Raw genomic sequence first — 13327 nt, 5'->3', positions numbered from 1 at the left:
GTCCTGACCCCTCCTTTAAAACCTAATAGGCTTTTAAATTTAATGATCGTAGAATAGGAACTGAGGTATTATACTTTAATTCTTTTTTGACACTCAAGTGGCTGTAATAATATTTTAAACAAATCGCTGAAGGCCGCTAACGAGTTATCATCTGATATATCTAATTTATAAAAGAAAAGAGGAAGGAGCATACTGTTTAAGGTAAATAAATGAATTTCTTATGTCTTTAAATAAAAAACAACGTTTTAAATTACATAAATTACCACTGCATGCATTAAACAAACTGTAGTTAATATATAACTTTTGGAAAACATTTTTAAAAACTTTTTTATTTATATTGTCAGATTGTTGATATATAAATTTTTTTTTGTATATATCTTTATCCTTGATATGGGAAAGTGGAATGCGCGACTTAAACATAGAGTAACATTAGTTACTCCGACCCAGTCTCGAGTTGCCTGTGGCAGTTTGGGATATTATAGATTATAATTGCCCGATAATTATGCTGCTGATCAAGTGCTGGCTCAGCAGAAGTTCATACCGTTTATAGCGCCTTACTCAAGGGCGCTACAGCATGAAAGCAGTGGGGATTGAATTCACGACCTTATGAGTGGTTTAGCAAGTGTTCTTATCACTACACCACGCTGCCGGTAATTTTGTATTAAAATGCCAGTCATGCTAAGGTGCCACTTACAAACTAGATAATATTGTAGTAAAACATTGGTTTTCTTGTGTGATAATGTCAACTTTCATTAAATTATATAGAAACATTTTAACGCTTAAAAACTACATTAAAATTTAAGTAATTTTGTTGATATTTAAGCCTTATTCTTTTTGAATAGAAATATGACATTTGAGTGGCCTTGGCAATATGATTTTCCACCCTTTTTCACAATGCAAGTAAACAAGGACACTAAAGCAAAACAAATAGAAGCTTGGTGCTCGTTAATATTATTGTACTTCCGACATCACAAAATATTTCAACTTCGACTTGCAGATGTTGAAAGCTTACCGCTATTCCAAAACAAAGCAATTAACAGAAAATTATCCAGAAAAGCTGTTGTCGAGATTTTAGAAGTTTTGTGCAAAAAGGGAAATGTAGAATGGTCAGATAAAAACAAGACGTCGTGTTTGGTATTTTGGAAAACTCCAGCACAATTATCGGATCTTATTTATAACTGGGCAGTACAAACTGGTAACGCCAACAGTGTTTGTACTTTGCATGAGATAACACAAGGAGAAGACACACAGGCTCAGGAATTTTTTGGACTTGATAATGAAATTTTAATTAGAGTTTTAAAACTGCTTCAAACGAATGGGAAAGCTGAACTAATTGGAAATGAAGGGGTTAAATTTTTTGGTTAATTTAAAATTGAGTGTCTTAATCTTTGCAATAATTATGTGTGATGCTGCATTTATAGTTTTTTTTTATTAAAACTTAGAATTAATTAGTAACAGTTTTAAGATTGATATTTTATGCGAAGTTCATAATATATAGAAAATGCTTTTGCTGTCTTATAATCTTGTATTTTGTTTTCTAGCACATAGGCAATCAAATTAAATTAATAAAAATCCTAAAATGACTGACACTCCAAAGGTTGTAATTTTGGATGCTGGTTCACAATATGGAAAAGTGATAGATCGCAGAGTTCGAGAATTAAGCGTCTGCTCCGAGCTCTTTCCACTTGATACTCCTGCTGGTGAGTTAAAAGAGATCGAATGCAAATGCATCATTGTGTCTGGAGGACCTGCCTCTGTTTATCACGAGAAAGCTCCCCAAGTTGATCCGGACATATTTGCTTTGGATGTTCCTGTACTTGGAATATGTTATGGGATGCAATTGATTAACCAGATTTTTGAAGGCACTGTCGAAACAACGAAAGCAAGAGAAGATGGACAGTTTGAAACAACTCTTGATAGTTGTTGTACACTTTTTAGTGAACTAGATACTGAATTGCAAACTGTGCTTTTAACTCATGGTGATTCGGTGAAGGATGTAGCAAGTGGGTTTAAAGTTGTTGGAAAATATGGTAAGAAAATTGAAATAGAAGTTTTACAGTTGATTTTTGTACCAAATAAGTATGTATGTTAATTATTTTGTTTAAATTTTAATTTTAGGTGAGGATTTGGTGACCGCTATTGCAAAAGAAAGCAAACAAATTTACGGGGTTCAATTTCATCCCGAAGTTGATCTAACTACCAATGGAAAACAAATCTTGAAGACATTTTTATACAAAATATCAGGTAATAAATTAAGCTATTTTTATTCAAAAAAATCTTGTTTGTTTATAAAAAATCACAGATTATTTTTAAGCTTTTAAAAGTTGATCTAATGTATATGTAAAGCCAATAAGAAAAAAATGAGTTAAAATTTTGTCTTCTTTTTTGTTTATTACAATTAAATTTTTACTTTAATTAATGCAATTGAAGGAATGTTGTTATTATCGTGTTTTTTTTTAATTTATCAAATTATTTTATATTTTTAATTAAGTAAATTAAGTAAAACGATTTCGAACCATATTTTATTGATCAACTAAAACTAGTTTTTGTTAAATAACTTTTTATTATTTTGTGTTTAAATCAGGATTGAAACCAACTTTTACCGTTGAAAGTCGCGAGTTAAATTGTTTAAAAGAAATCAAGCAACAAGTAGGAACTTTAAAAGTTTTGTTGTTAGTAAGCGGAGGAATTGACTCATCAGTATTGGCTGCATTGTGCTATAAAGCACTCGACCCTAAACAAGTAAGAATTAATTTTAAATAGGTAATGATTTCAATTTTACACCAACAAATTTTTGCAGTCATTCGCAATTTAGTATTCTGCAGTTGAATTTTAAGCTAATTTAATTCTTTTTCTTGCTAATTTAATTCTTTTTCTTTACGTGTACTTGATTTTGTGAAGAAAACTTCTTTTTTAGAAAATAAATTTATATGTATTGACTTTTAATTTTGTGATTGATTTTTTCTTGGAATTTAGGTTATTGCTCTTCATGTCGATAATGGTTTTATGAGAAAAAAGGAATCCGATGAAGTTGTGAATTCTCTGAATCAACTTGGAATAAAAGTGAAACTTATAAAGGCTGCCAACAACTTTTATAACTCAACCACAACAATAAGTATGAAGCACTCAAAGGGAAAGGAAAGAAAAGTAAATTTAATAAGTAAACTAGGGTATATAAACTATAAAGGCTTCGTAACTTAAAATACTTTTTGTACAGGTTATTACAAGAGTTTTAAGTCAGAGTTTGGAGCCTGAAGAAAAGAGGAAAATAGTTGGTGACACTTTCATGAATATTGTTGATAACGAAGCACAAGATCTTGGTTTAACAATTGATGATTGTATTCTTGCACAAGGTATTTCAGTCTATTAATTTTAAAGATGCAACCTATTTAAATAAATGTAATTTAAGAAGGGGTAATATATATTTTATAAATATTAAAGACTTGAAAATTACTTTAAGATTAGAATTACAAACTTATTTTTAACTTTTTACTTAGTTTTTATTTTGAACTCTTGCTTATTGTTTTTTTCTTAATATTCCAGGTACATTAAGACCAGATTTAATTGAATCTGCATCAAAACTAGTGAGTAATAATGCAGATGCAATTAAAACACATCACAACGACACTGAACTTGTGCGTGTTCTCAGAGCAAGAGGAAGAGTGCTAGAACCTCTTAAAGATTTTCATAAAGATGAAGTCCGCATGATCGGGAAAAGGCTTGGTCTTCCGGAGGACATTTTAACAAGGTATCTTTATATTTTCTTGCTTTTTTTTGCAAGTTAGTTTTGTATGGTCAAAAGTTTTTCTAAATTTTGACAAAGTTGTTGTTTTGTACTTGAGAACTTATGTAATTTTTGACTTGTGTAAAACATTTTAGGCATCCATTTCCTGGCCCGGGTTTAGCAATCAGAGTAATATGTGCAGAGGAACCTTACTTATGTGTTGAATTCTCTCATACACAGACAATGTTACGACTTATAGCTGGTTACAACACTGCTATTAATAAACCTCATGCTCTATTACAGGTACGTAAGAAATTAATTTTAAATTATTTTGTATTTTAACTTTTTTATATAGTATTTTTGTCATGTAAGATAACTTTGTTTTTATTAGAAAATTCATGCCATTTTGTCCAACGAAGATTGTGAAAAGTTAAGAAAATACACTGAAAGATTTCCAATGAAAGCCACCTTGCTTCCAATTAAATCAGTTGGTGTTCAGGTACTTACAAAAATATTTTCACATCATTTATTGAGTGTTTATATTATGTATTCCTTTAAAAATATAACTTTTTCGAAATCTTAGAAAAAGTAGAGTTGGTATTCTTGGACAAATAAAATTATTTTAATGATGCAATTTATAAAATCAAAGTGATAATATAAAAGCCTTCATTTTATTTTTTTTGTAGGGCGATGGTCGTACTTACAGCTATGTGGTAGGTTTATCTTCTAATATTGCCACTCCAGACTGGGAAGTTCTATTTTTTCTCGCTAAAACAATTCCAAGAATTTGTCATCTAGTCAACAGAATAACTTACATTTTTGGAGATCTAGTTACTGAACCAATAATGGTAATAAAACTGCTTTTTATTGTGGATATTAAAATGTTATTAAAAACTTATTTTAACACCAGGATATAACACCATCTGTTCTCTCGTTCAACGTTCTTTCAACCCTTCGTGAATGTGATTTTCTGGCTCACGCTGTTTTAAAACAATACAAGGTCATGAAGAATATTAGTCAGGTAATGTAGATTGTTGTTGTCTTTGTATAATGGTTTAAACTGATTTAAATATAAGACATTTTTTTTAAATTCTTTACAAGCTTATGGGTAAATTAATCCATAGTTAGCAGTCTTTTAAGTAATTTTTTTCAAGCTATGTTGTTTCTATAAGACAACAGTTAACTAAAAACTATCTAGAAATTTGGGGTTGTTACCAATTATCTATAATTCTAAATTTTGTAACGTCGTTTAATATTTAACTGTATTCGGATTTGAAATATGCGATACTTTTACTATAGATAGTCTGAGTCAGATTTGAGTTTAGAACTTTATTACAGATTACAAAAAAAACAATTTTATTTTGTTCTAGATGCCAGTCGTTTTAATACCAATTCATTTCGACCGCGATACAATATTAACTCGCGAGTCCTCGTGTCAAAGGTCAGTCGTACTTCGTCCTTTCGTGACGAATGATTTTATGACTGGGCTGGCGGCTCGTCCTAACGAGCATATACCTGAAACCGTTGTACTTGAGATGGTAAAGGAAGTAAAAAAGGTGCCAGGAATATCTCGTGTGTTGTATGATCTTACATCCAAGCCACCTGGAACTACTGAATGGGAATAAATGTGCTGCTTAGATGTTCAATTACAAAAAAAAAGCATAAGTCATTAAACCAGGGTTTGCTTTTTATGATGTTGAAAAATTTCAAGACTTCCAACCACTTTGAAAAAGAATATTCAAGATATTCGAAAGAAGTACAAACCAAACTTGATTGTTTTAATATATTCAACAATGTTTTATGTTCAACATTACTGCTATAATTTGTTACCAATGTTAATGTCCTAGACCTATTAAAATTAAATAAAAAATAATTAGTTTGTTAATTTAGGTTTGCAGAAGATATTGTTGAAGTAGAGGTTAAGTCGTTGGTCCTTCAGCTTTCTGTTAGAATTCTTTAGTTTTACATACAAATTAACAAGACTATAAATTTATTCGGTAACATTATTGGGAAGGCATTTGGTTGTAGTTTTACTGGTTTTTATAGGTTTGTTGTGCTTAAATACATTAATTATAAAGCATATTTTAATTTACAAAACAAGGTCCACTTTAAATATATATTTCGTTAACATTAAATTGTTTAAATTTGCGATAGCAAGTAACTAACGAGCCCACAAACATACATCATCCAACCCTTTGCACTTACATGTACACTTTGACCAGAAATACATTTCTGATAGTTATCTGTACCTAGGTTTTGTATGGCACAAACTTGTCTTCTTTGGCAATCTGTGTCACAATATTCCTGGTTAAACGACACTGTGGTATATAAGTTAAAATCCTGTAAGAGTATGTTGTCACTACACTCTGTACAGTTAACATCAGCATTTTTTAGTCGTTCTGATAAGATTTGAAGGAAGGCTGTGCTTAGATTCGGTATTTTATATGCTTCTGTTGCTCTATATTCAACACTCCAATTGGCAAAGTGTTGTTCATTAGCTTGGGTAAGGTTAAGGTAGTACTGCACATAATCCTACAATTTAAATAAAATTAACCGTAAAAAAAAGTTTAAAGTATGTATGTTGCTATCTATAATATTCTAATATAGTTAAGCTCTCAAGATAAATGTTTGCAATGCATATTAATCCATATTAATTCAAGGATCAAGTATCTATAAGAAGTACATACAGTTAGCAGGAATGATGTCGTGTCGAATTCAAACAACCTTATTCCAGGGTTATTACCAGATGCGTCCAGGTATGATGAAATCCAAGGTGTTATTGCAGGAGTAAGTAGCAAGGAAGATATCTGTAAAATGTGGAAGTTATTTAATCAATATATAAAAGGAATATTCATGCCAATTTGATCCAAGCAAATCAACCTAACAACAACTTCTAGTTCATTCTTCGGGTTGAGTTGCCAAAGACAAAGTTGGCTTTTAATTATTTTGAATAATCATCAGTAAAGAGTGTTTATAAAATGTTTTGGATTAGTTTAGCGTGTAGCCTTTTATTTATATTTAAACTTTGAGCCTACCGCGTCTCCATTTTTGTTGTAAAACATTCTGAAGTTATCGGTGTGATGATGTCCAAAAAATTGCCCAACGATGACGTCATGATAATTTTGAATAATGGAAATGAAACGTTCGTTGTACTCTTTATAATAAAACCTTACGTCGAAAGAAAGGTCGTAATACCCTGGCGGGATATGGCCAATAATGAATGTCTTCAAAAAGAAAGAAAAATATGGAAAAATTACTTTGATATGATTAAGCCGAGAAAAATTTTTCTTTACCAAATGCAATTCTATAGAATTTTACCTTTGACTTTTTTTGTCGTATTTCACTTAGTTGCTCTTCAAACCATTTAAAATGGTTATTTGGGTCCCCAGTGCCGTTCACCTCACGATTTGTATGGTACCAAATATTTGTGTTAAGAACAATAACGTGTAAGTACGGAAATCCAGGCACCATCTTAATGTAATATCCAGCTGTAATAAGAAGTAATGAGGTAGTATTGAGGTTGCAAGGCATTTAGTACAAGAATACTTTCTTGGTCTTTTTGACCAAAGCCAGTTCTACATTCTACTTACTGATATTAAACTGACGATACTGGTCTTCGTTTAGCCACGGTCTCCACATATTTGCAACTGAGGATATGATGTTATTTGGAGCTGCTGGAAATTGATTTTTTAGGTAATAGTCATGGTTTCCGAGAGCAGAAAATACGGTTGTGTTAGGAAAAGCATTTTGTATAAGTTCGGTTAAATTTGAAATTACTTGCAGGACAAGATCTTCGCTCAAATATTTTGTCTCGTTATTAGTGTGCAGAACATCATCTCTAAATATTAAAAATTAACAAAGGTCATTCGAAATAAATTTGCATACCGTTATGGAAACTTCGTCATACAGAATCTTGCGTTAATATTTTACATATTTTACTTGGTTGTAAGAATTACACCTACCCGGTCCAGAAAATAAAGTCAGGTTTGTCATTAATATCGACCATTGCATTGATGGCTGATTTGATCAACTTCATTGGTGAATCACATCTACATTTAAACAACCGTCATTAAATAAATGTCAACAACTCATTTACACATTTACGGCTGCTGCGGGTTTATTTTAAGATAAATGAGCTAACACTCACAAAGAGCAGACGGTTGTTGAAACAACGTTATGTACACTATCACTTTTAAACACTTTTAATGTGTATTCGAAATATATTTTACCTGTAGTCACCCCACGGCCCTGCGTTGATTGTAGACTTGCCATATGAAGATGGACAAGCTTTTTGGGATGAACTATTATCTAGGTTGTAATAAAAATCTAAATGCAAATCACTGATATGCCAGAATTTCCCTGTTGCTGCGTAAATATTTGCTGTGCAAAACGCAATGATAAGCAGAACTAATATGGAACTCTTCATCTTATATTCAAAACCTTTCAATACAAGCAAATACACTTTCAAGCGTTGACCAGAAAAGGGCTTTAATATTTTGAATTTAAAACTATGCCCTAAGGTCCTAGCAGTTGCTTGCTTGAATTTATTTTATATATCTATAATAACCGCAATCGTTGAGTTTTTTACTTCCTATTACAGCAATATTTGGTTCAAGTAAATGTTATTAATTTTCCCTAGAGAGAACTATCCTTGAGCAAACACTTTAACCTAGATTGCGCATTATTATTTAAAAGTGGTAACGAAGTATATGCTAAGCAAAGAAAATCTCAGGAAAATTACAAAGGTGCAAACATTGAATGCCATTTAAAAACAATTGCTGTCAACATTAAAAGAAAAATTAATTAAATGGTTACGAAATAAATATATAAAGCACATTGATTACAGCTACAATTGTGACTAAAGTATAACTGAATAAATTACGGATTGCTACATTTTGAACACACTTGCGATATTGCTCATATTCTACTTCCTTGACCGCGCAAACTTGCAATCTTTGGCAATCTTCATCGCAGTAGATCTTGTTGTAAGAGACCGAGTTGTATAAAAAGAATTTTTGCATAAGAATGTTGTTGGTGCAATCCTGGCAGCTGACGTCAGCATTTTTTAATTTCTCTGAGAGAGCATGCAAAGAAGAATGACTAAGATCTGGGATCCCATAAGCTGTTGTTGCCTTGTATTCCTCTTTCCAAGTGGCTTGATTCTGCTTATTTGCTTCCTCAAGATTTAAATAGTATTGCTGGTAGTCCTAAAAACATAAAATGTGCTGATTTCTAATTTTAAGATTTTGTGGAAAAATTATATTTTGTTAATTTTAAGAAAACATTTTGACTTAGCAAAGAAAGCGTTTTTGTTCGTGTTTTTATTTGGAAAGTAAGAACGTTTTTTATTAGTTAAAAAATGTTTTCTAAAAGGTAAAAATGTAAACCTTTGGAACGAAGGTGGTTTTGTCAAATTCAAAAAGTCGAATCCCTGGATTATTTGCTCCGTTGTCAGCTTGGGGAAGAGTTGTCATCCACGGAGTCACTCCCGGAGTTATCATCAGAGAAGATATCTTTAAAAGAAGAAGTATTACACAAACCACTGTGGCATGATGCCAAACATTCCAATATTTGCAATGGAATAAAATTTTATCTAATTTATTCAATAATATTTTTAAAACCTGTGCTTGGTCCGAATTTACGTCAAATTTTACTGTTTAATATGTTACACACCGGCGCTCCGTCTTCGTCATAAAACATTCGATAAGTGTCCGTATGGTGATGACCAAAGAATTGACCAACAATGACGTCACTGAATTTTCTTATGATTTCGACATATCTGGCGTTATAGTCCTCGTAATACCAATACTTGTAGTCGACCAGTTCAAAATATCCGGGCGGAATGTGGCCAATAATATATGTCTAAATAATCATGTGTTAGCCAGTAAATTACATTTAAGTATAATTAATGTTAACACCGTGTTGGAATGTACAAAAATAGCTTATACGTTCACTTTGTTATTACTAAGTAAACTATCCCCTATAATGTCTATATAATCATTTATATACCATTTTTTAACTGGCGTAAACTGGCGTAAACACATTACTGAAGGAATTTGAACCCAGATCGCTACTTACTTTTTCTTTCGATGCTCGAATGTCGCTCAAAACATTTTCCAACCACTGAAAATGATTGTTTGGGTCACCAGTCCCGCTTACAACCTTATTGCTTGTATACCATATATTTGTGTTGAGCACAACGATGTTTAACCCTGGAAATCCAGTTACTGAACCACTGTAATACCCAGCTATAAAAGTCAATTAAAATGTATTTTACTTATATAGAAAAAGCGTTATTAAATATCCAAATTTGACAAAACTATTTCGTCTGCTTATATGCTAATAGTCAATTTAACCATTTAACCACATAGCACTAGCAAACCAATATAATAATACCCTATATTCGTATGTTATAATTGTAGAGGTTGAATTATCATAGGGTTGAGTTGAATTTGGGCCATTATAACAAGTCACAAATAGCGCTGTTAAACTTTTACGACTTACTTATATTAAACTGCTCATACTGTGCATCGGTTAACCACGGTTTCCACATGTCTGCAACTGAGCTTATTATTGAATTAGGTTTAGCAGGAAACTGACTTTTCGGATGGTAGTCGTGATTGCCAAGTGCAGAAAATACTTTTGTTTGCGGGAAAGCGGTTTGAATAAGATTTGTCAAGTTTGATATAACTTCTAAAACCAACTTCTCGCCCAAATATTTTTCTTCGTCGTTTGTATGTAAAGTGTCGTCCCTATAAGTAACATTTAAATTGTTGTACTAATTATAAGGTTAACTTGAATAAATATTTTGTACTTTCCAGTACATTAGAATTTTTTATCGATCATAGCCTATATTGGTTAATTTCCCATGGGCTCTGGTTAATATCAATTCAAAATATATTGGATATTTTCAGTTACTTGTCTTACTCATGTACTGAGTAAAGGGAAATTGCATTTACACAATTAAACAAAGGAAATACATACACGTTGTCATCAAGTCAATATTAGCAAAAGGATAGTTATTTAATCAAATATAAAATAACTTTGCAAAGCAAATAGATATATGTAAATTATACAAGCAAAGATTTAAAGAATCAAGTTTTAAAATGTTATTTAAAATCTTACCCAGTCCAAATTATAAAATCTGGATTTGGTTCTTTAGCTACCATTGTGTCAATAGCAGAGGTGATTAGTTTTATTGGCGAATCACACCTACAAAAACATCCCAAATTTGTTCTTTTATTCAACATTTATATTTTATAAAATGAAGAAAAAATTTATAAAATGTAAAGTTATAAAGCAGCAGACGCTTTACTACAAAAAAATATAATTTCCTATCTGAAATTTCTGTTATGTAGTAGATGAACATTGTATAATGCTTACAACTTACCTGTAATCGCCCCATGGTCCGGCGTTTGGAGTATCAGCACCAAACGAAGAAGGGCAAACTTCTTGTGGTGAGTTTAAGTCGTAATAAAAATCTAAGTGCAAATCACTGATGTGCCAGAACTTTCCCGTAGTTTGTGCTTTAGTAAAAACAAGCACATTGAAAATAACCAGACTCACTAGAAATCGCAGCATTTTTTGTTAGCTAAAACTCTGCCAAATTAATTGTACAAATTGATATTGAGATTAATTTTAATGCAAATGCCAATAGAGGGTAACGTTATGATAAAAAGACCCAGTACAAAACCAAATCAAAAACTGTTTCTTTTTATAACAGAGTATATTCTCCGATTTTTAATTGGCAAGCATATACTTCCTGCTTGTAATTTTTCAATACTTTACATTACTTGTCAAATATAACCCACAACCATTGAACCATTGCTAATTTAGAAAAATAATTGAAAAACACTTCACTAAGTTTCTTTTAAACATAAAATTTTCTCTGACTTTATTATCCTTTGGTAATGTCCTTTTTTTAAAAACGAATACTGCCCAACTTTAAAGCTAAATATTAACCTTATGCAAATATTGTCTTTTTTGCAGTATTGCCACGTTCGTAATTTTCTTTTTTCTGTATTTGTCGTATTGAAAACATTTAAAAAACATTTCTACTAAAATAATACGACTAAAAGTTTGGATACAGAAAAAATTAATATATTCATATATCGTAACATTTTGGAAGTAGGTATTAAATAGAACAATAAAGCGTTAAAATTGTTACTTATGACTCCATCCAAACGAGTTTTTAACACATAAAAAAGAAACACATTAACATATATTAATGCAAATGCCATACAATATAACTAGGTTGTATATATTAAACAAAATAATAAACAAAACTCACCGAAGTTTCTTGAAATAAAATCGAAAACTAGATTGTGATTAAATTTAAACATCGAGGATAAATTGTATGACGTAACAAGTCGGACAGTCGCTGCTCGAGGAATAAAGAGAGGACGCTGATAACGTGATTGTTTAACTCTAGCAGTTTATTTGAAGTTAAAATATTAGGTATGCAGAATCTATGCAATAAAGTAAGTTAACTAAAATATAGATTATATGTTTCAAATAGATTGTTTGAATTTTAACGATTAAAAGTTTATGATGACATTTTGTATCAACAAAAGAATTGCGTATTGCTGGATTTGACAAATTAAAGGTATGTTTATATTAGTTATGTAAATGTTTAATAAAGGCCACAAGTAAAATGTGTGGTTATTTAGGTAAAACTCTGACTTAAATCAAAGTGTATAAAAAAATATTAAAAATTACGTTTTAAATTCAGAAATTTTAATTTTTTTAGATCAGGTATTTGGCTTTATTTTAGTGAAATGACCAGATATCGAGTTTAAAGAAACGGGATCGCCTGACGCTATTTTTTGGTGAGATAAGATTTTAAAGATTTAGAGGCGTGCGCACGTGCGTTAAGTCCGGATAATTTAGCGATAAAACTTTGAATCTGACTAAAAGCGACCCCCTACTAATAAATCAAAAAAAGTTGCTGATAATATTATAACATAATATGACAAAAAATGTTTTTATCAAGCTATCGGAGTAGTTTTTTTTTATTTGACGATAACAACCTAATAAGCAGTTTTACAATCAATCCTATAAAAAACCAACAAATGATCTTTCTCCTGCCATACATCGTTTTAATTAACAAGTTAAACCAACTATAATAGTTTTGTTTCTGATTTATTAACATTTTTATAAAAGTTATTTTAATTTAAAGAGATGGTTCGGTCAAAGAAGTTCTTTTTTAATTATGTTGTAATTTTTACAACTTGCACGAGGATACCATTATTTTAAAAATTGGTCGCGTAGTTTTTGAGATATCGGGATTTGCAGTTAAAATCATAGAGATACTAATATATACAATTAAAAATATTTAAAAAGTAACAACTGTCTTATATAATATGGATAAATTTTGCTTATCATGCTAAGTTTGTTAAAAAAAATTTAAAAAAGGACAAAAAACGGCTCAGAGAGGGCAAATTAAGGTTATTTCTCTATGACTGCCAGCGTATGATCTTACGATGACGTCGTGCGTCACGTGACTCGCGAGTATAGGGAATTTCCCTATTTACAATATTTACCTTCAAATTCCGATATCTCAAAAACTACGCGACCAATTTTTAAAATAATGGTATCCTCGTG

At 31.0% G+C, this 13327-nt stretch overlaps 4 protein-coding genes across 5 annotated transcripts; 2 read left to right on the top strand and 2 right to left on the bottom strand.

The window, feature by feature from the left end:
• The first annotated feature begins 94 nt into the window (after positions 1–94).
• Positions 95–1541, top strand: LOC145760126 (vacuolar protein-sorting-associated protein 25-like). Its single transcript, XM_082573996.1, has 2 exons — positions 95–201; positions 843–1541. The coding sequence occupies exon 2, from the start codon at positions 847–849 to the stop codon at positions 1363–1365; it is 519 nt and encodes a 172-aa protein (XP_082430122.1). The 5' UTR covers positions 95–201; positions 843–846; the 3' UTR covers positions 1366–1541.
• Position 1542: 1 nt separating this feature from the next.
• LOC145760123 (GMP synthase [glutamine-hydrolyzing]-like) lies at positions 1543–5729 on the top strand. Of its 2 annotated transcripts, XR_014286576.1 has the most exons (12): positions 1543–2030; positions 2119–2244; positions 2585–2742; positions 2977–3147; positions 3218–3353; positions 3544–3748; positions 3880–4027; positions 4116–4223; positions 4411–4572; positions 4635–4745; positions 5095–5480; positions 5615–5729. XR_014286576.1 is itself a non-coding variant. In XM_082573994.1 (11 exons), exons 1-11 carry the CDS (start codon positions 1580–1582, stop codon positions 5347–5349), a joined length of 2031 nt encoding a protein of 676 aa, XP_082430120.1. In that variant the 5' UTR covers positions 1543–1579; the 3' UTR covers positions 5350–5587. The 2 variants fall into 2 exon arrangements, 1 of the variants encoding a protein (XP_082430120.1); XM_082573994.1 differs by lacking the exon at positions 5615–5729 and having other exon boundaries at positions 5095–5587.
• On the bottom strand, positions 5403–8225 carry LOC145760124 (acid sphingomyelinase-like phosphodiesterase 3b). The gene is made up of 7 exons (XM_082573995.1): positions 7954–8225; positions 7687–7773; positions 7315–7562; positions 7043–7212; positions 6760–6948; positions 6412–6531; positions 5403–6256 (listed from the first exon to the last, which is right to left on the bottom strand). The coding sequence occupies exons 1-7, from the start codon at positions 8148–8150 to the stop codon at positions 5864–5866; spliced, it is 1404 nt and encodes a 467-aa protein (XP_082430121.1). The 5' UTR covers positions 8151–8225; the 3' UTR covers positions 5403–5863.
• Positions 8226–8489: 264 nt separating this feature from the next.
• Positions 8490–11316, bottom strand: LOC145759789 (acid sphingomyelinase-like phosphodiesterase 3b). Its single transcript, XM_082573636.1, has 7 exons — positions 11115–11316; positions 10850–10936; positions 10229–10476; positions 9803–9972; positions 9398–9586; positions 9112–9237; positions 8490–8931 (listed from the first exon to the last, which is right to left on the bottom strand). Exons 1-7 carry the CDS (start codon positions 11303–11305, stop codon positions 8536–8538), a joined length of 1407 nt encoding a protein of 468 aa, XP_082429762.1. The 5' UTR covers positions 11306–11316; the 3' UTR covers positions 8490–8535.
• Positions 11317–13327: the final 2011 nt, after the last annotated feature.

The sequence above is a fragment of the Corella eumyota genome, chromosome 7, assembly GCF_963082875.1.
Source record: "Corella eumyota chromosome 7, kaCorEumy4.1, whole genome shotgun sequence".
NCBI classification, from domain to species: Eukaryota; Metazoa; Chordata; class Ascidiacea; order Phlebobranchia; family Corellidae; genus Corella; species Corella eumyota.
This window is presented reverse-complemented; position numbering and strand designations above follow the sequence as displayed.